The 25,387-nt window shown below is 38.4% G+C and overlaps 1 protein-coding gene and 1 long non-coding RNA gene across 5 annotated transcripts in view; one reads left to right on the plus strand and one right to left on the minus strand.

The window, feature by feature from the left end:
- The window catches only part of LOC139793411 (uncharacterized), a 410,787-nt gene that overhangs the window by 110,618 nt on the left and 274,782 nt on the right, over nucleotides 1-25,387 (minus strand). The window lies entirely within an intron of this gene.
- Nucleotides 1-25,387, plus strand: part of CPQ (carboxypeptidase Q) — a 164,336-nt gene that overhangs the window by 62,228 nt on the left and 76,721 nt on the right. For all 4 annotated transcript variants that reach the window (XM_071738014.1, XM_071738015.1, XM_071738013.1 and 1 more), the window contains one exon: nucleotides 1,008-1,215. In XM_071738014.1, coding sequence (XP_071594115.1) covers nucleotides 1,008-1,215 — 208 coding nt within the window. The remainder of the gene's footprint in view (nucleotides 1-1,007; nucleotides 1,216-25,387) is intronic.

Below are 25,387 nucleotides of genomic sequence, written 5' to 3' on the forward strand. Positions count from 1 at the left end.
CTTCACTTTAAAAGCATTGACTTCAGATGCAGCTGAATTTCTCAGTACTTCTGAAAGACATATCCAAAGCACTAGAAAATGGCAAGTAGGTAAATAATGGTCAAATGTTAAAAAAAGCCTGAAGGAATTTGTTAAGGAACTTGTCCATTACCTTATAACAATTGTGTGATGTCAGATGTGGAATCACTCCTCAAGGAGCCTCTGGAGGGAAAATATGTGCTTTAAGTGGTCCTGAAACCCCCCCACAGCTTTCAGAGAGGAAAGAAGTCATCACTCCATATCACACTGTAAATATCAGAGGAACTTTGTGGTTATTTTTATTTTATTTTGATCCCCTTTTTTCATCTCCACAAGGCATGACTGTTCCTAAATGGAAGACACCTTACGTCTAGTAGGGCATATTTTAGTTTTTCTCTGCATAATTTATGTAAAGTTAATTGTTGGCTTTTTTGTTCAGGGTTTTGGTTTGGTTTTAGTTCTCTTTTGTCTACAGATAGTGGTTGAAATACTAAAATAAATGAATGCACTTGCAGATTTTTTTGTTGGGGTTTTTTTTTTACATTCTCACTGTCTTATTTTTCCTGGTGTGTCTCACATTAGTGCTCTTCAAATTTGATCTCCAGTCTGATCTTGGAATGGTTGAAGTAGTGAATTTTAATTTCATTACTAATGACAGGGAAAAACATGCACTTCTTATGAACTGTTCACTTACTGACTTTTCATTGATTTTGTTCCTGATAAAGTAGTGAATAAAGCATTACTACTGTAATGTCAAAGCATGGCAATGACCAAAATAGAGATGGCACAGAATAGCTCTCCAGACATGAGGAACAGTATGAAAACACTTTTGATGTGTTTTATCAAAAGGTTTATTTAAAGGTAGGAAATATATCCTTTTTGAGAGTCTGCTGGGAACGCTACTGAAAGTATTCTTTTTAAAGTTTTGTAATAATAATAGCTTAGGGAACTAAGTTGTTAACACTGTGTTTTTATTTTTGTTTTCACAGCCCACATACTGGGTGGCAGGATTACCAGCCTAATGTGCCCCAAATTCCCACTGCTTGCATCTCTGTGGAGGATGCTGAAATGATGTCAAGGATGTCTTTCCGGGGGACCAAGATCATTGTGCACCTGGAGATGGGGGCTAAGACCTACCCAGACTCTCCTTCCTTTAACACAGTGGCAGAGATAGTTGGAAGCAAGTACCCAGAGCAGGTAAGTTAGAATATACAAAAAGAAGCTTTTTTTTATTTAAAAATATGAAATTACAAGCCTCAAAGAAATTACTCTTGTTCACCCACTCTTCTATACATTTCAGGCGTCCCTTGACTTTTCAGTCTTTTCAGGAAGTAGGTTTGAAATCATCAGGCTCAGTTCTAACATACTAGGATATATTTTATAAAACTTTAGGAATTACTCTGTTCTAAGAACAGGAAATTCAGCTAAACTGTACACAATTTAACATCCTCCTTTTTTTTTCCTGGCATAAAGCTCACTTTAAATAGTACCATCTGCATAGGCTTACAAGGAAGCATGTACATAAGCAGAACTGAAATCATAGCACTGCAATGAATACAGTTATTGCTTTACATAAGAGGTAATAACTTATAAGTTGCCATAATGGTTTGTGCCTGGGGTTTGCTTATTATTCTGTAAATAATCTTCACGTGGTTTCTTGATCAGGTAAGTCATCCAAGTTCTGCTGTCCAGAAGTAAAATTGTTGGCTTACTTTTTCCCCAACTTTGAAAGTAAATGCAGAATGTCAGGTTAGCTTTTTGAAGATATTGTGGTTGTCTTGGGTTTTCTTCAATCAAATCATTGCTGCATTTAGCAGGAGTTGTATGTGTGGTAGTTCAGAGAAATGAATCATCTGCACTAAAAGTATCTGTGGATTCTGTTTGAACAGTTAATCCTAAATAGTTCATTTCCTGTTTATGACTTTTCTTCTTTCTTTCTCTTATCTTCCAAGTTCTTAGCCAAAAATCATACAAACTAAATTTCTGATGCTGAAGGATTTATGCCAGGTATGAGGTATTCTCTGTCACTTTATAACATGGAATGAATTTTCAGGCAGTATGGTTCATTGTGAAAATCTTGATGCTCCTCAGTGACAGCAGCACTAGAAATTGCTGCTGGGGTACATCTACTGAGCCACAATTGTTTTTTTAAGCATTCTAGTTTTCTGCCTTTAATGAAGGTAAGAATAACTACCTATAAACCAGGCATAGCTCTTAAATGATTGTATCTTTTCTGACATGGTAGTTCTTTACCTCTGGCTTGTGATATCTAGAGATTGTCAGTGTTAGCATCAATCTGCTGTTTCAAAAGCTTGATAACTGGGCAGGGAAAATGTAACTAGTCTCATGATTGTGTCTGTGAGTCTTCATGAAACACATATTTAACAAGTTAAGGACAGTGCTCCAGCTTTTAAATTAGAGTACATAAAATAGGTATTTTTGTGTCATCTGAATTTTAGCAGTGATTCTAGGCAGTGAGTAGGCTATCTTATCTGAACAGTATTTGGTGGATTTCAAAATTGGACCCTTCTACTGAGATTATGAAGCATCCAAATGTAACCACCAAAGATGTGTTAAGGTCCTTGCCTGTACTTGCTTTCTTCCCTACTGTCCTGCTGTTTCTTTAAGTACTGAAATGGATTGAGGTCTCTTCACTTGTAGTGAGCAGCTCAGTTTTTTTGAAACTCTGGGTAAAGACTTATTTACAAACCCCCTGCTGATGTTAATGGCAGTGGTAGTGGACACACTTTGAAAATGTAACCAAGAAACAGAAAAATAAAACAAGTGAATGTTTAGGTTTTTTAGTGCTCAGTTCCTCTTGGAGCCTTAATGGGTCCTTCACCACACTCATTCCACTGTGTTACTCTGGTAAAAAAGGGAACCTTCTAGCTATTTAGGCAATAAAATACATTGCAGACCCAAAGTCTCACAGTGCCTTTTATGCCAAAATGTTTCAAAATGCAGTACAAATCTAGGGCAATAGAAAGGTGCCATTTCCACAGGCCAGAATCTCAATTTAAGATTTGAATTGCAACAAAAGCAAATCTGGATCTCTCAACTCTGGGTGAGAAATCACCAGCGGGTGGTATTGCTTCTACAAAGGTCTAAAGTAAAACAGTTTTAAATTAGTCTGAAGTCTCTGAAACAACCAGTCATGGGCATTGTAGCAAATTATAGCTTAAAAACTGGAACTTAATTGAAAATGAGGGTCACCATGGGATACTGAAGAAATATGGTAAGAAGTGATACAGTTCTAGATGTAATCACATGTTAGGGACATTTGTGTTTGTCTATGTATATTGACCAGAATTTGATATACTGCTAGATTAATAAATTCATTAATTTATCCTGCAAGATTTTAGCGTGTTTATTCAGTCACCAAGAACTGAAATTGTATTTGTCTGAAAATTTTCTCTCTTGCAAGCAATGTTGAATATTATTATTAAAATCTGAAGGAGAAAACAATGCATTGGTTTTTTCTTACCTGTTTGTGGGGTTTTTGTTTGGTTTTGTTTGTGTTTTCTTTTTTTGACCACTTTTGTCGCATGTTCAGTTCAGTTCCTTCTTTTTAGGTGACTTTCCCAATTTTTTTTTTTTGTGGATTCTTTCATATAGCAATGGAGAGGGAAAAAAGTAAAACTAGAAAAATGTTAAGGAAAGGAAAAAAAAAGTAGTTGTTGAAATGCTTCTGACCTACTTCTAGGAAAGTTTGCTGTAGCTTAATGTCTTGTAAGATATATTTTGTTTTGCTGTTGCAAGAGATGTTTGGTATCATCAAAATTGATAAACAGAATTGTCAGACTTGGAAAGCTGTGCTGAACTTCAACACATTTACATTGCTGAATAACTTAAAACAGTAGAAAAAATGTAATTACTGCTTTGTGAAGCTCTCATGGATTCATACACCTTCAGGAGCAATGATGTGACATGGGTGCAGATGTCCTGTTGCTTTTTGAGGCAGCTCTGCAACCAAGGCACACAGGTTGTTTTGAAAAGTTAACCCACTGATACCTCTGGTTTCTGTTCTGCTTTATCCTTTATCCTTCTGCAGGCAGAAGCAGGAGGCAAATACTTCAGCATCAATTGCTTCAACTAAAAAAAACATGCCTTGAAATCTACTCTGAGTTGCAACTTTGCACTACCAAATTTTCAGGTGGTGCTGTCAGTGAAGTTCAGGGTCTCACCAATGTTTCTGTTCTGTTTTTGTATTATCTTGCTTCTAAGTCAAGGAAGGGCTGCTCTTCCAGAGAGGACCCATGGTAATGTCATAGCTGGAATGACCATGTGTGTTCTGAGTGGAGAGATCCACCATCCCCTCTGACAGTCCCAAGGTTCTCTTTTAGTGCTTGCTAAGGCCTGAATGCCTGTAGGTGCTTAGACAAGGTGAGCCTCTGCCTGTAAGATAATGAGTTCAAGATCCATCAGTTCTGTCTGTAAACCCATAGGAAACAATGGGACCAAACAGACTGGACAGGTTGGAGAGTTGGGCTGATTCCAACGGGATGAGGTTCAACACGGCCAAGTGCTGGGTCCTGCACTTTGGCCACAACAACCCCATGGGGAGATCCAGGCTGGGCACAGAGTGGCTGAGAGCAGCCAGGAAGAAAGGGACCTGGGAGTCTGGATTGACAGGAAGCTGAACATGAGCCAGCAGTGTGCCCAGGTAGCCAAGAAGGCCAATGGCATCCTGGCCTGTATCAGGAACAGCGTGGCCAGCAGGTCCAAGGAAGTGATTCTGCCCCTGTACTCAGCACTGGTGAGGCCACACCTTGAGTCCTGTGTCCAGTTCTGGGCCCCTCAGTTCAGGAAGGAGATTGAGGTGCTGGAGCAGGTCCAGAGAAGAGCAAGGAGGCTGTGAAGGGATCCAGCACAAATCCTGTGAGGAAGGGCTGAGGGAGCTGGGGGTGTTCAGCCTGGAGAAGAGGAGGCTCAGGGGAGACCTCATCACTCTCTACAACTCCCTGAAAGGAGGGGGTAGCCAGGGGAGGGTCGGTCTCTTCTCCCAGGCAGCTCTCAGTAAGACAAGAGGGCATGGACTTAAGCTCTGCCAGGGGAGGTTTAGGTTGGATATTAGGAAGAATTTCTTTACTGAGAGGGTGATGAGGCATTGGAATGGGCTGCCCAGGGAGGTGGTGGATTCTCTGTCCCTGGAGGTTTTTAAGAGACTGAATGTGGCACTCAGTGCCATGGTCTGGTAAGCACAGTGGCAGTGGATCAAGGGTTGGACTTGATGATCTCAGAGGTCCTTTCCAACCTGGACGATTCTATGATTCTGTAACATGCCCTGAGTTGGTGCCCTGGCAGCCATTTTGAGTTTGGGATCCCATGCTCATAGTGCTTAGGACAGCAGCAGGAGTGGAAAACCTGTGGGTTGTAAGACTTAACATATTTTAGCTTGCATGACTTCTGACAGTTGAATTTGTGAAACAAAAAAGGTATGGTAGCAGAACCTGCTGAGGTCCAAGCTGTTGCGGGTTAGCAGCATTGAGATCCATTCCTGGCTTTCATTTTGGAGGAGTTTTTGAAGTACACTGTCAAACCTGGGACCGTGCTGTTAGCATCCTTTGTGAAATGTTTTATTTAAACTATGTAAGCTGACACTGGAGACTGACTGACTGAGAAATTTACAAGTTAACTAATGTGATTTTCATTTGAAATACAGGCAGAGCTGGCAGTAAAATATGTTTGTCTTCTCATTTTAATACAGTTGTAACATGATTGGTCTTAAAGTGCAGAAGCAACTGTTCCCATCTCTGGGGAAATGCTATAAATAGAGGCTATTTCTTGTTAGTCTGGCTTCAGTGTACCTAATGTGCCAAAGGCTGAGCCACAAATAACTTCATTAACTGAAAAAGGTATCAAAGTGGTTAAAGGTATAACTTTTCTGTAATGCTGACTTGCAGTGTCTTTCCATACTGGGTATTTCTTGGTGTGCATTGCTGTTCTATTTATCTTACAGTTACTATGTGGTGGAAGAACTAAGGTGGTTTCCTAAGTGCCCTACAAAGTATATAAATTTAATGTTTGCTCATTATTTTGTGATCTAGCATACGTATCAGAGAGCAGAAACAGAGAAGCTCATAAGTGACTTCTTTGGAATCCTAAAGAGCTGTTCCAGGAATTCATTCTACACAGCTTTTTTGCCTCCTGTTTTTATGGAGTGCCATATCTACAAAATGTACCATTTGAAAAGTGACTCTGTTTTGAACACCAGAGGCATAAATAACCACTGAAGAATGTGCTGTAGCTCTGGGCCAAGTTTGGATGGCACTTTGAAAGTAGCAGTCCTAAGAATGACCTGAGAAACAGAGTTGCTAAGGTAGCAGATCATGAATTTTTTTACCAATCCATGATTTGTGCAACAGAACCTGCTTTACAAAGGAAATAGTAACTTTTGTTTCTATATTTCTGCCTTTCTCCATTTCAAAAATTAGCACTCTCTCAGAATTTTTGGTACTGGGCAAAGCTTCAGCGGACAAGAGAACATGAAAATTGTATGAAAATTATCCAGACTTCTGAGCCTGTTAGACATTCATGCACATAAAGGAAGAAATAATTTGTAGAAAAAAAAAAACCAAAATGAAACAACAAAAAAAACAATCTCACAGAAAAAAAAAAGCCTTCTGAAGACATGTAATACTCAGTACAATGTTGTTTTATGGCCTGGCATCCGTTCTACATATGTTAACAAAATGTCTATCCATTAGCCCTTTGATGTGGCTTCCAGATATCCTTATGCTCCAACTAAATCATGCATACAATAGAGCTTTGAGTAGAAATGTTTTAAGAGCCTGGTGCCATCACGTTATGGCTCCATTATCACATTTTCTCCATGTGGATTGTTTTGCTTTTCGTTCCAAAATGTTGAAGGGTTGGTAAGCGCACTTCTGTGAGCCACTCGCCTGTGACTGTGAGCTGATGCTTGTCACTGTTAAAATTTAAGAGAATTTTAAAGAATTTAAGAGATAATTATGAAGATAATTTGAAAGTGCCAGCCTATTACTTCACAATAGTGGGCTCATGGGAAAGAAGATGAAGAAAGAGAAATAGTGAAAAGAAAAAAAAAAACTAATCAAAACACTAGGAAGGATAAAGAAGGAACATTGGCATTGTTAGGAAATATTTTATTTTATTTGAAATTTTTGTATCAATATTTGCTGAAAGAAGTAGTATTATGTGTGTGTTTCTTTTATTAGTAACAGGACTTTGTACTATTACTTGAGGGGTGTTTTTTATAGTGTGTCTTGTGGGAGTGTCAATATTGCCATCATTTATTCTTAAAGAGAGGTCTTGTCATTATGAAAACATTCAAAATAATATGAAACTGGTATGGAGGAACATGTTTCTTTGTAACTTGACCATTTAGGTCTTTTTAACTGCCTGAAAGCCTACCAAATTTTGAATTTAAAGTGCATGGCAAATTCTGTGGTGTAGAGCTTGGCAAATCTTCTAAAACTTGAATTTCCTATTTAAAACCCAAGAGCTGACTGAAAACCTTTAATTCTGCTAGGGAGAACTTGGCAATAGTTTGCTTTCTGACTCTGACCTATGCATCCTAAAGTAGGCATTTTCGGAAACCTCAGTATCTGGTATGAAAAAAAAAAACACATCATATAAGTGGTTTGTACATATGGGATTGATGTCATTAAGGGGCAACAGTTAAAAAGCATTGTAGTACCTAGAGTATCTGTTTGGAATACTGGTGGAACAAGTTATGTGTGTATATATGGAAGAAAAATTTAAAACACCGTACATATTTTTTAAAATTATTGTACTGATAAAAATCTGCTGGAAGGCATCAGGTGAAGTTCACCAATGTAATGTGACCTCTGCATATTCAAATGTTTTAAAAATTCCTATAATCTATCAATAAATGGGCAGCTGAGAGTGGGCAAGGGCCAGGATGGTAGAAGCCTGTGCTGATCATGGAGACACCCGACATTGCTGGGTTTCTCAGCTTGGTGATGCAGAACCAAGGGTTGTGTTCCACTAGGAACAAGCAAACCACCAGGTCCTCCTCTTGTCAGCTGAGAGACAGTAGCTATCAGGGCAAATGTGCTATTGCAATACAAAGGCAAACTGCATTATCTTTAGTTACCATCAACAACTATTTTCCAGAGGATTTTCCAGAGGGAGCAGGACCTTCTTAGAACATGCCTATTCAGCTTTCTGGCACTCAACTGGTGATGTCTTAGGTGACAGTGACAAGGACATCTAGGTTCCCTTCCTCTCTAGGGCCAAGTGGAGTTTGGAGGAATTGGGTGCTGTTCTCATCCTGCTATACATGTTCCATTCTCTTGATGTAAGCCCAGGCAATGTGCTTTCTGCCTTTCACCCAAGCCTGGGCATAGATACCAGCATATGGATGTCATCTGGCTGTCCACCCCGGCCTCCTTCTCTTTTGGAATGCAGTCTGGTATCAGCTCAAAGCTATTTGTTAAACCTCTGCTATGTGTACTACTCTTTGGAGCAATTGGTTGGATTTTAACTTCTCTCTGCTTCTTAAACTGCAGCCAAATAAATTGTGAGACCAGACGTTAAAAATGAACTGGCCAGCAAATTTATCTGAGCACCCAGTTTTGTAGTCCTTTTGATGATGTGAGTATAAGCAGATACACTGTAATTTATTTTCTTCCCACCCATTCCTTTGTCTCTACTCCCACACAGCAGTTTAAAGAATTACTGTGGGATTTTATTTCAGCAATAATTTACAAATACACACAGGATTTACAGAATAGTTGTGAAAGCTTTTTTTCCCCACATTGAAAAAGTAATATTCTAACATTACACTGGATCCTTCTTGCATTCTAATATGCAAGAGCATCGAAAGGCTAGTCCTGGGTTTAGCAGATGTGATACTTGCCTGAGGCATGAAGTAAAAAAATATTGAAGGGGAAGAAGGAAAGAAACTATATTGTATGTTTCATTGTGAATAAGTAGGTGCTGGAAATGCTAGTGCCAAATGTCAAGGATTAGTTTTAAAAGAAACAAACAAACAACTATTCACTATAGAATTAGTCAAAGAGCTGTAGTCACAGAGTCATAGAGTGGTTTGGGTTGGAAGGGACCTTAACCTCTCCTGGATGGTCAGGGCCACCTTCCACTAGACCAGGTTGCTCAAGCCCCATTCTGCCTGGCCTTGAACACTTTCAGGAATGGGGCATCCACAACTTTTCTAAGCAACCTGTTCCACTGTCTCACCACCCTCACATTGAAGGATTTCTTCCTAATACCTGATCTAAGCCTACCACCTTTCAATGTGAAAACATTCCCCCTTGTCCTGTCACCGCATTCCCCCATAAGAAGTACCCCTCTAGCTTTCCTGCTGGCCCCTTCCAGGTACTGGAAAGCCACTATAGGGTTTCCCTTAGGCCTTCCTTTCTCCAGGCTGAACAAACCCAAATTTCTCAGCCTGTCTTCATAGGAGAGGTGCTCCAGCCCACTGATCATCTGTTTGCATTTGTTAGGTGCAGACTGTATGCTTAACCTTGTACAAGAGGAGGACTAGCAAGATAGTTCTTGTCTTAGTGAGGCACAAAAGATCAGTGCATAGTGCTAAAAAATACTTTTTTATGCAAGTCCATTGGAAAACCGCATGTCTAAGGGCATGTGGGTTGGATGTTCAACACAGATTCAGAGCTTCCCACACACAGAACCAAGTGTGGAGGAAGATCTGACAGTAAGATTTTAGATGGTGGACAGAGCTAATGTTGTTTAATGTTGTATGGAGTTGAGGGGAAATGTTAAAAGCAGTGAAATCTAAATTGGTCAGGTTGGAGCTGAGGTAAAAGGGGGCAAGAACTTGGTCTGCTCAATCACACTGAAATACTGTCATAAAGGTGTTAAACTAAAAAATGTGTGATAGCAGCAGCTGAGAGTGATGGTTACACAATAATGTAGGAGAATATCTTGCAGAGTTTGTGGTTTTCAGTGTTCTTGAGAAACACTGAACCAACTGCAGAACTGTGGGCAGACTGGTAAGTGTTTTACACATTGAATTGTTGCTTTGTGAGAAGAAGGTGTAGGGAGAGATGGTGAAAATGATAAGCTGACCACAGTTGGCATGGTCTTTAAAAGAATCAGTCTCAAAAACTTGGTTTGCTTTGTTAATGTGTTCTTCAAAGCACTGAAATAATTCGTTCTTGTTTTTTAAAATACCATTGTTACATAGTTTTTATACAGTTTCATCAGCCTAGGAATCCCCTTACAGGCCTTACACTTTGCCACTGTAGCTTTATTGTAAATGTAGTCACAATGATGATCATATTTATGATTTGGCAAAGCAATATACACTGTCAAGTATATTACATCAGTAAAATTCTTCCAAAATGATTGTTAATAAAATGACAAAAATCTTTGGAGGCTGACAGACATAAAGCTTCAACAAATCAAAGAATGAGTTTTCTTTATAGAGTTTCTCAAGTATTATCAGTACTTATACCAACAGTGTATCATGATGTAATATATAATTTATCTAGCATTTCATTGTGCAGAAATACAATTCTAAGTCATTTAACAGGTAGGTAAGTGGAAATTTTGGACAATTTCCTGATTACATGATTGCCTTTCTTCAGCAGTACTTGTCAGAAAAGAAAACTAGTTCATGTGTTTAGGAATGCAGTCTCATTTATTCTTTATCAAAGCTGAAAAAAAAAGGGTATGTCAAAGCATCTTTAACACAAAGTGTGTTTTGTATCACAGTTCCTGTAGATTTGCTTCTTTACACATACTGAAAAGCGTGTTCCTCAGAGTCTGCATTTGTTTTTACCACTACTTTTTATTCTGTTGTTTATTCTATATATGGGTTTACAAATTTGAACAAAAATAAACTAAAATGTATATTCTTCTCATAGTTACATAGTTCCTTGACATCTGATTTCTATCACAGTGTTCCAATTCACAACCATCATTGGGAAATATAAGTCTCAAGAAATGTGTATGATGTCCTGGTATAAATTACTCAGAAAAAAATCCCTGTGTCCTCTTTCAACTAATCACACATACTTCATCATACATGGGGTGGAGAATGGAGTAATATAATGATATAAGATTAAATTGTCTGTAAACCATACTGCTTTAGAAATTGTATCAAATGGGTGCATATAAGCAAAGAGAAGTGGAATTATCTTTATGTTTCAAGTACCTATTTCAGCATAGCAAGGGAGAATGTTGCCACCTCAGTACTTTACTCAAAATTCTGGGCTTTATTCTCGAATTGTGTGTCTGATCTAATGATCATTGTGCTTAGTTTCTGCTTGCAGTGATGTCAGCTGGACAGACCTATTTCTCATTGTCTCCATGTGCCAATTTTAATGTGCTGCTTGTGGGAGAAGGTATTCCATGAAATAATATTCCTTTACTCTAACAAAATTTGTTGCTGTAAGATATAAATCTGTATGATAGTTTTATTACTCCATCTTCCCTTCTTCTGTGGCGTGTTGCATGGCAGAGTGGAGGCTATTCTACCATTCCAAATGGGAGTGAATAGTGAGCTCTAAAACGTGATGTCCTCCTCCTCCTTTTTCTTTCAAATAATCAGGAAAAGGATTTGAGATTGCATTATTCTTTGTGAAGGAAAGGGAAAATAAGATCAGGAACTGCTGGCAGGTATGTTCCTGTCTTATCTTAGAAGCAGATGCTACAGCTCATGGTCTGTTCTGCTTGTATTTTTTTGTTTCTTGGCATTGTAAATGTGAAGTTAGGGTTGTCTTCAATTTATATTCTCCATTTCTGCCTGAAGTTCACTGACCTTCATTTATATGCTAAAGTGCTTCAGGGATCTGTTCACTTAGCTGGAATTAATGTTCAGATTATACTTTATTTGACTGTTTCTTAACACATTCTACAAGTTGTTCTGCAAGTCGTTCTGGAAGACTGCAGCTGTTATACTGTGCATATAAATAGGCTATAGTTAAAAAAATATATTTATAGCAAGCCCATGTCTGATGGCTATTTTGTCGTTCTTTACTGTTCCCAAACATCAGATAAGTTTGGCTAAATAATTGGATTGCACCCTTACCCACCAAATATGGTGCATTTACTGTTTCATGGATTAATTTCATAGTTTAATTTAGTTAGACAAATTTAAATGGTGAGTTTCAGGAAAGAGATGCAGGTAAGTGTAAAGGGAAAAAAAAGCTGGCTTTGATAGGTCGGTTAAATTTCAACAGAATTTGTAAGGGGAGTGCTCTAGATGATATGAAAACATGTAGACTTTATATTCACACACAATTACCTGCTAGACATCAATGTACCAGCCCTCTCTGCCCCTGCAAAATACCCAGCAAGCCTTTCAAGAATGCTTAAGATTATTTGTTGCACAAATTCAGCAACAGGTGACTCAAATGACTTTCATTTGCATTCATCTGTAACAGGTTTTTCTGTGCATTAAGAAGCCAGGGGATGTTCTCAGTTGCTCTTCAGAATGACCTGAATCTGGTGCTGACTGGACCAGGGTGCAGGTATGAAGAATGTGACTGCAAGTGTTGCCAGGGTCACAGAATTAAGTACTTTATAATAGTCTGGAGGAGAGAACAGCAGTTCAGAATAATCATGGCAAATACATAGGGATCATTGGTGAAAATAGGAATAATCAGGGTGAAATGTGGTCTGTTTTGCTTTAGAAGCAGAAATTTCATGTGCACTATGCCTCTGGCAGGGTGGTTTGTATAAGGTCTTTGCTGTATTCTGAGAACAAGTTGTAAGGTTCTTAGGCCTTGGCAGGCGTGATAAAAATTGTGGCATAAAATTAATGAAATGACATCCAGCTTTTTCTTAGAAAAGCTGTCCTAGCATGCAAGCAAGAATGTTTTAAACAAATCTAGAAGTTGGGGATTTGCAGGGTCACACTTGAAACACACGTTCATACAGACAAGTGGAGGCATCTAGTCAATCTTTCCTGAGTCCAAAAAGCTCAGACTCCTAAGAGAAGATCTGATTGTTTGGCAGCTTTAATTGCTGCAGTTTCTTTCAAAATCGTCTGCACTGAGAACATGGCTTTGTTTATCTAATTATGTAGCCCATTTAAAGCTTTTAGTGATCTTTCAGGATAGGATTCTGCAATATCATTAGTCATGAACATTAGCTATTTAAGATCCACCCAATAATATATAGATGGGAAAATACATAATTTGCATGTCTCTCAAATTAAATCATTTGCTGCTAAATTCAGTTTTATTAAAGGCTAAAGGATTCAAATTTGTGTTGAAAGCATGAAGAAATTTCGGCTTTGTTTTCTAATAGGAGACTTCTCCCTAATTGGGAAAGGCTGTGTATATTTAAAAGAAAACCAATAAAAAAATTCCAGACCAAACCTATTCCTGCTTACCCTGAGAATCACTTAATGTATTACATTAAGATGATCTTTGAAAGCCACTAAGAAGTTGAAGAAAGAGCAGCTAGCCTGCAGTAATTTTAGCTGTTTAAATCCAGTGGCACTGAAACTATTTAAATTGCTGTAAATACAGTTTTAGTGGTTTGAAAGAATCTTCTTTGTCTATAATTGCGTTTTCATTTAATGTTTATCTCTTAGGAATAGATAAAGTTTCTTCTCTCAGGGTGTTGCAAAAAGATAGTAGCATAATTTTTATAACTTCATTTTGCTGCTTTGAGCACTTAAAACCTCTTGTTGAATATTTGAAGCAGAGAACTGTTTTCTTTTTTTCCCCCTTATCTGAAACCACATATTTAATTGTAATGTGGTTCATAATTGCTAATACCAATTTAAAACTGGGATGTTGAACCAAGCAGAAACAGAGATCATGGGTTATCTTCACTTTGCTGAATAAATACAATTGCTGTGTGGGTGCAACATTGACCTAGGATTTGAATGCAGTCACAAAAGGTAATGTGGTGTCCTTCCCACCATTTGGCTGAAAAACTCCATCTCTTGTGGTTTAGAATAAGAGACATCTTTGTCCTTCTCTTTCTTGGTGGATCAGATGCAGTTATTAGCACTCTGGATGCTAATCCACAGAAATTATTAATCTGAAATTAGCATAATGCTGTGCAATTGCTCTACAGCTGACCTGCTGAATTAGTAATTAAGAAACCTCAGTTTATCTAAGGTTCTCTTGACAGTCCTGTGAAGAACTTCCATTTTCTCAGAGCTCTCTTACTTTTCTCTGCAGTGTCTCAGGTTTAATTAAACCTTTGCCTCTAGAAGAAAATAAAATGGTTTTCTGGCACAGGTGTAATGAACATTCATCTCTGAAGATTTTATTCTGCAGGTGAAATTGAACTTGGTTGGACATGTATCAGTACATAAGATCAATATTTTAAAAATGATAAATCTAAAATGTTTATCACAGTCGTCTTTGAACTTTGGAGAAAGGATATGAAAGTAACTAGCCTCTTTTTCTATTTCTTATACTCTTTGTTTTAATGCTTTTTGAAAAGAATAAAAGGGAAAATAGTAGCATAGATAGATGGCAAAAATGATTCCTACTGTGAGCCAAAGGTATGAAATAATTCTGTGTTACTTTTTCACAGGCATAATAAATGGCACAAAAATATTTATTTGTGATGAATAAAAACACTCTGTAGGTTTCCAACCTATCACAGATTTACAAAAACATTGCTACTATGATATCAGGGTGCCACAATGTGATCTTCTGTTTCAGTCTTGGACCTAGAGGTGCAGCCTTCACTACTGGAACACTACCCACACAACAGGTAATCCACTGCACTGTAGGTCTGCATTGGTGGGTCTGCAAAATTCTATCTCCCTTCCCCTCACATCCTGTCACTGAATAAAGCAGCAACCTCCCAATAGATGTAATCCCCACTGTCTGGTTTACTTTTTGAAATGATGTGGATAGTCTTTCCTTTCCCATTTGTTTGAAATGAAGTGCAGGAAGAATTGTTTAGCTGTGTACTACAGCCAGACTCTTGCACTGTGGCCTGCAGAGCACCAAATGATGGAAACCTTTTTGGTGGTCGGCACGCTGAGTCAGCTGGGGGCTGGCTGCAGTGGTGGGAAGAGGAAGGAAGTGCTGTGCAGGTCACAAGACTGTGACCTCTGAGGCTTTTTGGCACAGCCCTGAACAGGCTGTCATTCTGCGGGCCAGGACATGGTTTTGAATGAAAAGTTGTATTGAAATATCCATTCTGTTTCTCACTTTCAACCTTAACTTATTTTTGTGATGCTCTAACTGTGCACCAGTTCTGTGTTACCCTTCCAAGTGCCTGAACTCATGGTGAGTGCCCCTTCCCCAATGTGGCTGCTTTGGGCTCTGGGGAGTGCTGGCTCTGCAAAGCAAGTCCTGGGGAAAACCGAAGGCAGTCAGGGTCAGGGTTTGCCACTGGTTGTTTCTAAAGAGATTTTTTTCCTCTACAGTTGACCACTTGATGCAATCCATGCAGTGCTAGCCATATGAGGTACTTTTATTTAAATTATAAATTTGAAGTAACTGCTCTCTTGAGTTAAAGGTGAACTACAAAGTGTTGCCTCTCCTACCCAGTGTTGCTACCTTATTTCTGATTTATGTGTTGGAAGGAAATGAGGAGGGAAGTATTCTTAGAGTAGTTTCTCCTTCAGGTCTTTATGTGTTAAAGTAAGTCCAAAGCAACTGAATGTGGGAGCTGCTGTTCTGTCCTGAACCTCTCCATTCCCAAGCAAAAACCCAGAGGGAATAATCAAAGGCTGCTACAAGCTCATCTGACAGAATTTAACCTTCTAGAACTGGTGTGGTCAGTGTCCAGGTCAGAAGATGAACCACTTGTGTTGCAATGTCAATAATTAAAAGAGAGACAACATTCATGGTTCATTTCTCCTCCTTTCTGAAGCAGTCCCCATGAGTCCTGAAGAAACCCTGATCATTCCGTTCTCTCTTCCTGCTTTTCAGCAGCCTCAGAGGACTCAACACCAGTAATATGTGGATGAGACTAATCTACATAATAATCTTTTCCTCACCGTGTATTTCTATAGTAATAGGACAAAGATAGTATCAATCTTGTGCTTAGATGAGATCAATTAATGAATGAAGAACTGCTAGATGAAGCTGAATTTGATAGAGGAGATCTCTGGTGGGACAGAAAGACTTCCTGAAAAATTTCCAAACCTTGTACTGCTGTCTTTTGCTGAAGAAACATACCCTATACTGATAATTTTTACGTAGTCATATTAAAGGTATTAATCTTCTCTGCTGCTTCTCTATTTTATGGGTTTTGCAATTCAAAAGCACAGCATGAAAACTGTAAATTCTGCAGGTATGCTCCCCTTGCATGATGGGCCACATTCTGACAAAGCTGTTTTAGGAGGTGTTACTTCTCAAAGTTGGTCCAACCCCATAGAATTAAATTCCTGAGGACTAACTTTTACTAATCTTCTATTCCAGAGAAAGGCAGCTTCCTTTGACCTCACTTTCTGTGCCACAGAAATACAGCACCATGTATCTTTTCAAGCCCTGCTCTTCCAGCAACAATCAACAAAACTTTAGAAGACACTCCAAGATGTTTTTCTCCCCTTGAAATAGGTTAAAGGATAGTATCTGACAAATACTCATGCTGCAGGATGATGCACTGCCAGTGAATGTTTAGTGTGTTCTTGTTACAGAGATTAATAGATAGCCAGGGATACTCTGATACTGCAGCTATGCATAAAGATTTTTTTATCTCTCTAATTTTGAAAAAAGAACAGCTAAGGACAGATCTAGTATTAGATTTTACTCCCTTTTAAAATGTCTTAAATAGCAGGGGAAGGTGAAGCTTTGAAGTAGGATGTTCCACCTGACTAAGGGGCACGAATCCCATGAAAATCTATATTTAATTTAGGGCCTCCCCCAGTAGCTAAGCTGGTAGGTGAACTCAAGGTAAGAAGAAGGAAAATACCATCTGGCTGAAGCTTTCTCAGTTTGTATCTGGGCTGCAGAAGTATTTGAGGAGAGATTGTCTTTTTCCTGTCAGTAGCACCTGGCCTGATCAGGCACTTGGAAATAAAAATCGCTGGGGAGTAGCCTGGCATTTGTGTTTTGCCATGTAGAGAAATTTATGTCCCTGGTGGTGTACAGCCCTGGGCAGCCATCCCCGTGAGGGTTCATACACTGAACCCATCAAGTAAAAGAAACCTAAGTTCCCAATCCAAGCATACAAGTTCTGCTCCCAGATGAAGTGACGCCTGTGCTGGGGATTCTCATGGAATTTGTAGTTCTTGCAAATGCCCCAATATTCATAATGCTAGTAAACACAGGCTTAAGTTTACTTTGCCAAAAGATGCAGTAGGCCAGATCCATGAGTCATTATATGTATATTTTTTTTTCTTCTTCTTTCTTTTTCTTTCTTCCTTTTGCTGGAAAGAAAACAGCTTTTCAAAGATTCAGCAAATACTAAATAGCAGCAGCCTGTGTGCTGAGCTCTCATCCCACTCTTCTGCTGACTGCAGTAGTTTTCTGCTGAATGCAGGATCAAGAGCTGACACTAGTACCTTAATTTTAATGCTTTACATGACTCCACTGTCCATTTTTAAATCAAGATCTCTACAGTTAGTTTCTCTGTCACTGGACAGGCAGGAGACAACTGCCGGGTGAAATTATCACAGAATCACAGAACTGTCATGGCTGGAAAAGAACTGAAGAGATAATGACTCCACCACTTCTCTGGGTAGCCCATTCCAGTGCTTGACTACTCTCTTAGTAAAGGAGTTCTTCCTAGTATCTAGTCTAAACTTTCCCTGGTACAAGTTCAGGCCATTTTCTCTAGTTCTGTTGTTATTTACTTTAGACAAGAGGCCAACATCATGCAGTGGATTCTTCCTAGGAAAAAAGTCAGACTTCATATCCATTTATGAGAATTTTAACTCACTTCTGCTTGAATCCTCCTTGTCCCAACCAAGCATGTCACTCAGTGAATAAAGTTACTTTTTTCACTTACAGTGTCAGGAAGAGGGATAGGAGGAAGAGATTTCTATTTTTACGTTCATGGGAATATGCTGGTACATTGATAAGGGGTATCTTAAGTACCAAGGAATATGTATTTTAAATATATTTTTATTAAAAAAAAAACAAAACAAACACAAAACACAGTGTGTGCTGAATCCTCTGTTTGTTTGAAAGCTTTGTGTTGCACAGCCTGCCTTGCATACTTTGAGAAAAATCTTTGGCTGGAAATGCATGTTCTGCCATGAAATAGGAATATTTTTGTTTACTGAAACCTGCTTATTCCAAGAAGAGCTGCAAAACTTTGGGAGAAATTTTTGCTGTGTAAGATGCTTTGTTTCTGGGTGTGACAGCACAGAAACAATATGTGTCTGGCATACTTATGTCTGAAGTTACATTGTTCTTGGCGATCTCATCAGGAAGATATGCAGTGAATGTTATCAGAGCTGGAAATGGAGTGGAGCATGTATTTATAAAACAATAACTAAAGATCAACTCACTTTTGCTTGAAACTTTAGTTTGGCTGAGTTCCTTAGAGGAGATTTTTATTTAAAGTATACCTAATAACCAAAATTATATCTACAAACTCCATTTTATTAAAGCTAATAACAGCTATGTATTCAAGAAGCTGTGCAGAGGATGAGTTGCACTGAATAAATGCAACAGATTAACTTACTGTTTATTGGGACACATTTTTTCTCCCTTACCTCTACCCATGCAGTCTATTTTCTGCATTATTCTATGTTAACTGAACATACTTTCAGTATTTAACTGTATAGAGGTGTCTTTTGAAACTTGTGGCACTGTTTTTCGTTTACTGTGTCTTATGAGAATGAAAAACACTGCAACTGGAAGTAGATTTCATACTTTTGTTTTACTGTCTGGTTCAAAAGTGCATGTGAAAGAGGTTCCCAGTGATGCTGCACTCAGAAACTATGACTCTTCTTAAGATAAAAGAAATGGTTATAATCCTTTCACTAGCTAATTTCTGCATGCTCTAAATGGATTGCTGTGTATCCACGAGAAAATGCTCATAGGAAAAAGAGTTTTCTGTTTATTGGATTTTGTGCAGCAATTACTAGGCTAGACAGAATGATTAATAAATGACTGGTTTAGTAATTTGGAGCGAATCACTTTTGCTGTAACTGAATTACTAAAAAAGAAATCATGCAACAACAATAAAAGGTTTTTACTGCAAAATTAAATATTTTAATGGTACTTTCTGTACTTGACAAGATAATGTACCCTTTTTAATAGAAATCATTGTACTGTGGCTTAGGAGAGGACTTGGGCTATCATACAGAATTTGAACATTGTGGAGCACTAGATTTATTAACATGCCAGGAGGGATTGTTGTGACGAAATGCATCCCCTTCTGCCTTTTTCAATGTGGTTTTAGTACAGAAATTCCCTTAATGCTCTTGCCCAGCCTGTCATGCTGTGGCAGCAAGTCTGCAGGATCAACTCAGTGAAGCTGAACTTGCACCCTGTTAAGCTGACCAGCATGGGGAATGAGGCCAAGTGGAGATGCACCAAGACCCAGTTAGACCAGTTTTGCCCCAGGTATAGTTTATAGAAGTCCACAGCACTGGGAGTGTCTCCTTGAATTTGGAAGAACCAAGACAGACGTTCAGGAAGCAGCAGTTAGGTGACTGTGACAGAGATGTCCTGACTTCTACTTGGAGCCTAAGACTGATTTTAAAGGGGTTTGAGATCCTTATTTATTTCCCACCTAAAATAAAGTGGAAAGTTTCTCAGTGGAGGATATAGGTCAAATGTTTCAAGGTTCCTAATCAGGAATGGTTCTTCTGCCCATCTTTCCCAGGCAGAACAACCAGAGGCGTTCCTGGGGATTAATTTCCTGACTTGGTTTGTGTCCTTTGTGCTGATCTCGTTTCCTCTAACCTCACAGCAATCTCAGCTGAAGTTCCTTTGTAAGTACAGAATAGTTAACATTTGTCACACTGAGGGTTTTTTTTTTTTTAAGATCCGTGCTTGTTTGGAGTTTTTTTGAGCACGTTTTTGTCAGCACAAACCAACTTAATCGTGAAGCGTGCTTTTTGTGATACTTTGAGTGAGCAAACAGGGTTCATACAGTTTACTTCTGTATTCAGCAGTTCCGGCAGAGAAACCAAACAGCCGTATCTGTTTAGACTGCCTCCATTCTGCCAAGCCTTTGTAGCCCTGCCAAAGTTCCCCACATCACTGATCCTCCCCGTGAAAATCAGAGACCACTTCACTTTGTTCACGCGGCTGAAAGCTGCTCACAGTGTGGGATTTGGGGGGCAAAATTCTTTCAAGAATGAATTACACTCAACCAGTTAGAGTCATCAGAGGAGTAAATCAAAGGGACTGTTTGTTTTGACTGGTGTCTGATTTGGTTTTGCCAATATTATGCTCAGTAAGAAAATTTTAAAAAGCCCCTTAATTAAGTGTGATATTTTTACATACAGAAAAACAAACAGAAGAATTTGGCGTAGCGTTCACTGTGTCCTTTGTGCAGGAACTTTATCATCTGAACCATACAGGCTTCTTTCTATTATGTCCTATAATGGGCAACAATCAGGCTTTAAAAATTGGGTGAGAGGATTGTGGCTTGTATAACATAGGGCTTAAGGAGTGGGCAAAAGATTGTACTTACATCTAAAAATCTGATCATGGGAACTGCTCTGCTTCCATAAATTGTTTATAAAGAATCAAAAACAAAGTGACAGAAATGCAGATGGGATGATACAAAGTGGCTAAAGCAGAATGATTTTAGGAGGGAAAAAACTTTCCTTTGTTTCTCAGAAACTGTGATAGAATATAATTTTAAACTGCTGAATTGTTAGCAAATAGCCTTACGAATAACCACTGAGGAAATGACTTCTTATCCCAAAACTATTTCCAACAGGTTGTGCTTGTAAAACTACTTTGGAGACTTAAAGAAAGAGAGTAGGAACAAGCAGTTGTTTTCAACATTATTAAAGTATGAATTCTCATAGCTGAGCTACAGAAGTCATTAATTCTGTGATTACAAAGGTTCAATAGCATTAGTTAAAAAGTCAATATATGGCAAGTGACGTTTATGAGGAACTGCCACTCTGTACCCTTTGGTAAGGAGATTTTAGGAGACAGAACAGGTTAGATGTCTTTATCATTTTATCATCAATACTACATCAGTTTCACATGTAATTCACTTATAAGTAAAGATATCTAATCAATATTAATGATCAGAATTTTGACACTATTCAGTTAAAGTGTAATGTTTATAGCTAGAAAATAATGATACCATGAATCCTGTAGAGTTCAAAATAGGTTTAAACACTTAACGCAGATTTATTATATGGGGTAAAATGTTCTTGAGAAGACATTTGGCAATTTGATATTATTAAGGAGAAGATGGCAGAAATCTGTGACTTTAAAGATGTGATGTGTGCCACCTCTGAATAGACATAAGATGTAACTGTATCTAGGTGAAATTACCATGTTCATTCATTCAGTTTGTCACTTTCAGAAATTCAGTTGGCTATAAATATTTTTTAGCTTATACATATTTTTGTCAGAGTAGAAAATGTTTTGAATAGGGCTGGTAGATGATGTTTAGATCCACATTATTTGCCTATTTGTTACAATAAATCTTTATAGTGATTGTGACAGTAGTTAATAATAAAAGCTTTGTACCCATTGCTACTTTAAAATAAAACTTGGGGACCAAAATCACTTCGCAGTGAAGGGTGGAATTTTGCAGCCACTGAAAACTGGGGTCAGGTATCCAAATCTTGCCAACCAGATACACTCATCCACATGCAGTTACCCTGGGATAGTGGGAATATCTGGTACCTGCTGAACTTACAGTCCAATAATAAGAAAAAGAAAACTGAATGATCTTCTCATCTAAATTGCCCTCCTAATTTTGCTGTAATCTGATATCTGTAGTTGTGTCCATAGTATCTCAGGTTTTCAGAACACTTAGAAAGAATAACAGGGAAGTGAGTCTCCCAAAGATTTTACAGTGGAAACTGGGAATGAGAGAAGAGCTAAGTGGATGACACATAGGGAGTAATTAAAACACTGCTTTGTAAAATGTTTGGGAGTATGGATTTTGAACTAAAAGTTCCAGAAGTTCAGAGCAAGTACAGAAAGATGCTTGATAGAAGTGGGGGAAGCGGAGGGATTAAACTCACTAAGAGGATTTTGAGGCATGGGGAGTGACATGGTTGGGCAGTAGAAAGAGAAATCCCTTTTCACTGTCATCTTAAATGAGGAATTAGTAATGTCAGAGAAAAGGAGGTTACAAAAGAGAGGTAATGTAAAAGGCTGGAGAGAGGTGTGAATCACGATATGTTCACAGACAATTAAAACAAGAATGATTTCAGAGGACAGTGAGAGGGGACCCAAGTCCTTTAAATCCTGACAGAAAGATAAATGAGAAATGTCAGATAATAAATTTTAGAGTCTTTTTAACTGTTCAACTCATAGCCAGCATTTCTTGCAGATTCATGTAGGTCCTAGAGATGTCCACCAGCTGGGTTTCTCATGTTTCCACAAACTCTCTGCTTCAGATATTTTGTTCTTGATGGTTGCGTCTAGATTTAAATTATCTGTATTACTACTTTATTTTAAGAACTGGTGATTCCTCTTGATCACTTTTTTCTGTTTTCTGGAATAGGATTTGTTGCAATTTCGTAATCTTAGATGGGGCGTGATCTGGAAATCCATCTTTAGCTTTCAATTTTTAGTCCTGCAGAGGAATAGTGTTGCTTATTTTAAAGAAATTCAGTGGAAAAACAAAACAGAAGCACAGGATGGGTAGTGACATGGGGAAATGATTGTAGAATAATGATGCATTTCTGAAGTGAGGTTGGTGAGGAAGAAGGACAAAATGTGTCTGCAGGTATCATGAATAATTGTTTGAGATAAACTAAGCAGGGAATATTTAGATGGAGTATCATGAAAAGCTTCCTGACAGAGATGCTTAGCTGTCTACAGAATGGCTGATCACTGTGCTCCCTGAGTTTCCTCTGTTCATATTTTGAATGTTTCAAATGCTGCAAAATACTGACAAGGAGAAAAGTTTGCTGTCATAGTGCATCTCTACAGCCACTAGATTTTTAGTCTGTTTTTGTTAGTTCCATTATCTCATTAAACAAACTTCTGTTTAGAAAAGAAAACACATTCCAATGGATGAATAAATAACCTTGGCTCATCTGCCTTCTGACTTGAAATATGCCCAGTCCAAAGAGGAGGAAGGGCTACAGGGCTGTGGGCTGTTGTATGCAAATGGTCAGCTTTGCTGTGGGGGGTTGTTGCTAGTGCTTAGAACTGAATTTTCTTTTTTTCTTTACCAGTGGTTTTGATTTTCACCCCCCACTGGTTTTGGTTTAACTCTATTCTGTGAACGTGACAGTCTCTAATTCTGACTGTGTCAGAATTAGTATGAGAGTTTTTCATTTGTTTAATGTGGAATTGTTTCTGTGACTTCGGATGTTTGGGAGAAAAGCACAAAGGAGAAAGAAATGAGTTTCTAAAATATTTGCGTGTGCAGCCTGCAAAAGAAGAAATGATTTTCATTTGATAATTACCCATCCATGTAGTAGATAGTGAATGAGTCAAAGGTAGCAGTGACAGAAACTTCACAGCTGTTGAGAGAAGATTCCATTGCAGTTGTCTCTATAAGACACTCCTGAAACTGGCTGAACTTCTGCTGGCCTTGCACTTGCAGCCTTGTACATCTTTGATGCTGCTTTGGTATTCACCATCTGCAGTTAGTATGTCTTCCTCTTCCTCATTCAGTCCTTTGATCTCTCCTGTTTTGATGGAAATTTAAACTATCCTGGATGCTTTTCAGCAGCTTTCTGAAGATGATATCTTCCAGCTTTTGAATGAATCCATCTTCTCCCAAGACACATTTTGGTGATTGGTTACTAGGACTCCTTCAGATGTTTGGTGGTGTAGTAAAACCCAGCTCTAAAGGTAAGGTATTCTGCATTTTAAGGCAATGTCAGTGGTGATTTGTCCAAGCTGGATGCATTTTATTGAGTTACGTGAAAGCTACACCGAAATTCTATAAAGGCAGTTTGAGCAGCTTGGGGATAAATTGGCACCTGGCTGTCTTTACATCTTAAGTGTCTCATAGAAAAGAAAGATGAATTCACTATGTGCTGTAGCTGAAGTGTTACATCATAAGGATGCTGGAAATGTGAGGTCGTTTACTGGACATTGATCCTAATTGATGGCCATTTACATAGAAAGTTAATGCATGGAGCATGTTATATAAACTAAAAGAAATAAAAAATGCTGTAAACATTGTTTGGCTCAGATTGATGCAGCCAGACTAATCAAAACTATATTTAAACTGTGTTAGCTGTGTTTAGACAAGATCCAACAAGTTGTTTCTTGGCTGCTGTAGGGAGGGCTTATATTCAGCTTCAAAGACTTCTACACAGGGTCAGAGTTTCCTTATGCTTCACTTCTATAAAAACCATGAGAAAAAAGCTAAGTCCTTCTTTGCTTTCTCACTCTGTTGAGATGAATATTATTACTTGCACTGATGTCCAGGATACGTAGTTCACTAGTTATCTTATACATCCCTTTTCATAAAAATTAAGGGGCTCCCACCCTCTTCCATGGTAGTCCAGAGAAAAATATTTCAGGTTATTGTGCATCTTTTACTCCATTTTTGAATTTTGTAATCTCTTAGCACTTTCCCCTGCTTCCTTTGGGCTTTTATTTATTTATTTTTAAAAATCTGTCTAATTTTACATTTTCTTGTATTGGTGTGTAAGATGTTATTTATTGTGCCATCCATTACACAGTTTGGATATGCAGCTAGTGCTCAATTGCTCAAGTACTCCTCAAAGAGGAGAAACTTCAGGCCAAATCACTATGCATACACAATGACTTCTCTGTGCCTGAGGTTAACATGTTCTAACCAATAAACCTAACCAGTACTTTCATTTATAAAGGATGCCCTGCCAAAGACCTTGACACTGAAAACTAAATTTTTAAAACCATCAGCCTATGTTCCTTGTTTACTAACCTGCTGCCCACAGAATATTGCTTAGAGTCATTCTTTGTAGACTCACATTTTTTTGGCAAAACTTGAAGTTGTGGTAGGCAACTTCATTTTAAGAAATGAAGATATTGCTTGTACATGCAGGGGACAGCTTTCTTGGGAATCAGTCAAACTCCATACTGCACCAAATGCACTCATTGTCCCCTGCAGATACAAAACAGACTCTTTTACATTGCCTATAATCGGTGTAGAATAAGCAAATGGTGCTTTTTAATCAACAAGTGATTTCCCACTGTGAGAGACAGAGGGGGGGAGTATACAGGGATGCTGACCACATCACTTAACACTATGGAAGTTATTCAGATCTTGTGATGGGTGCTGGGCAACTCCATAAAATAAAATAGTCCTTGGTTGTAGGTTCAATGTTAAAAAAAAGTTTTTAAAAAACCCTAACAAACACGGAATGCAGTCCAGACTCCACAGATCATGTGGAAGGGAG

The sequence above is a fragment of the Heliangelus exortis genome, chromosome 2, assembly GCF_036169615.1.
Source record: "Heliangelus exortis chromosome 2, bHelExo1.hap1, whole genome shotgun sequence".
NCBI lineage: Eukaryota > Metazoa > Chordata > Aves > Apodiformes > Trochilidae > Heliangelus > Heliangelus exortis.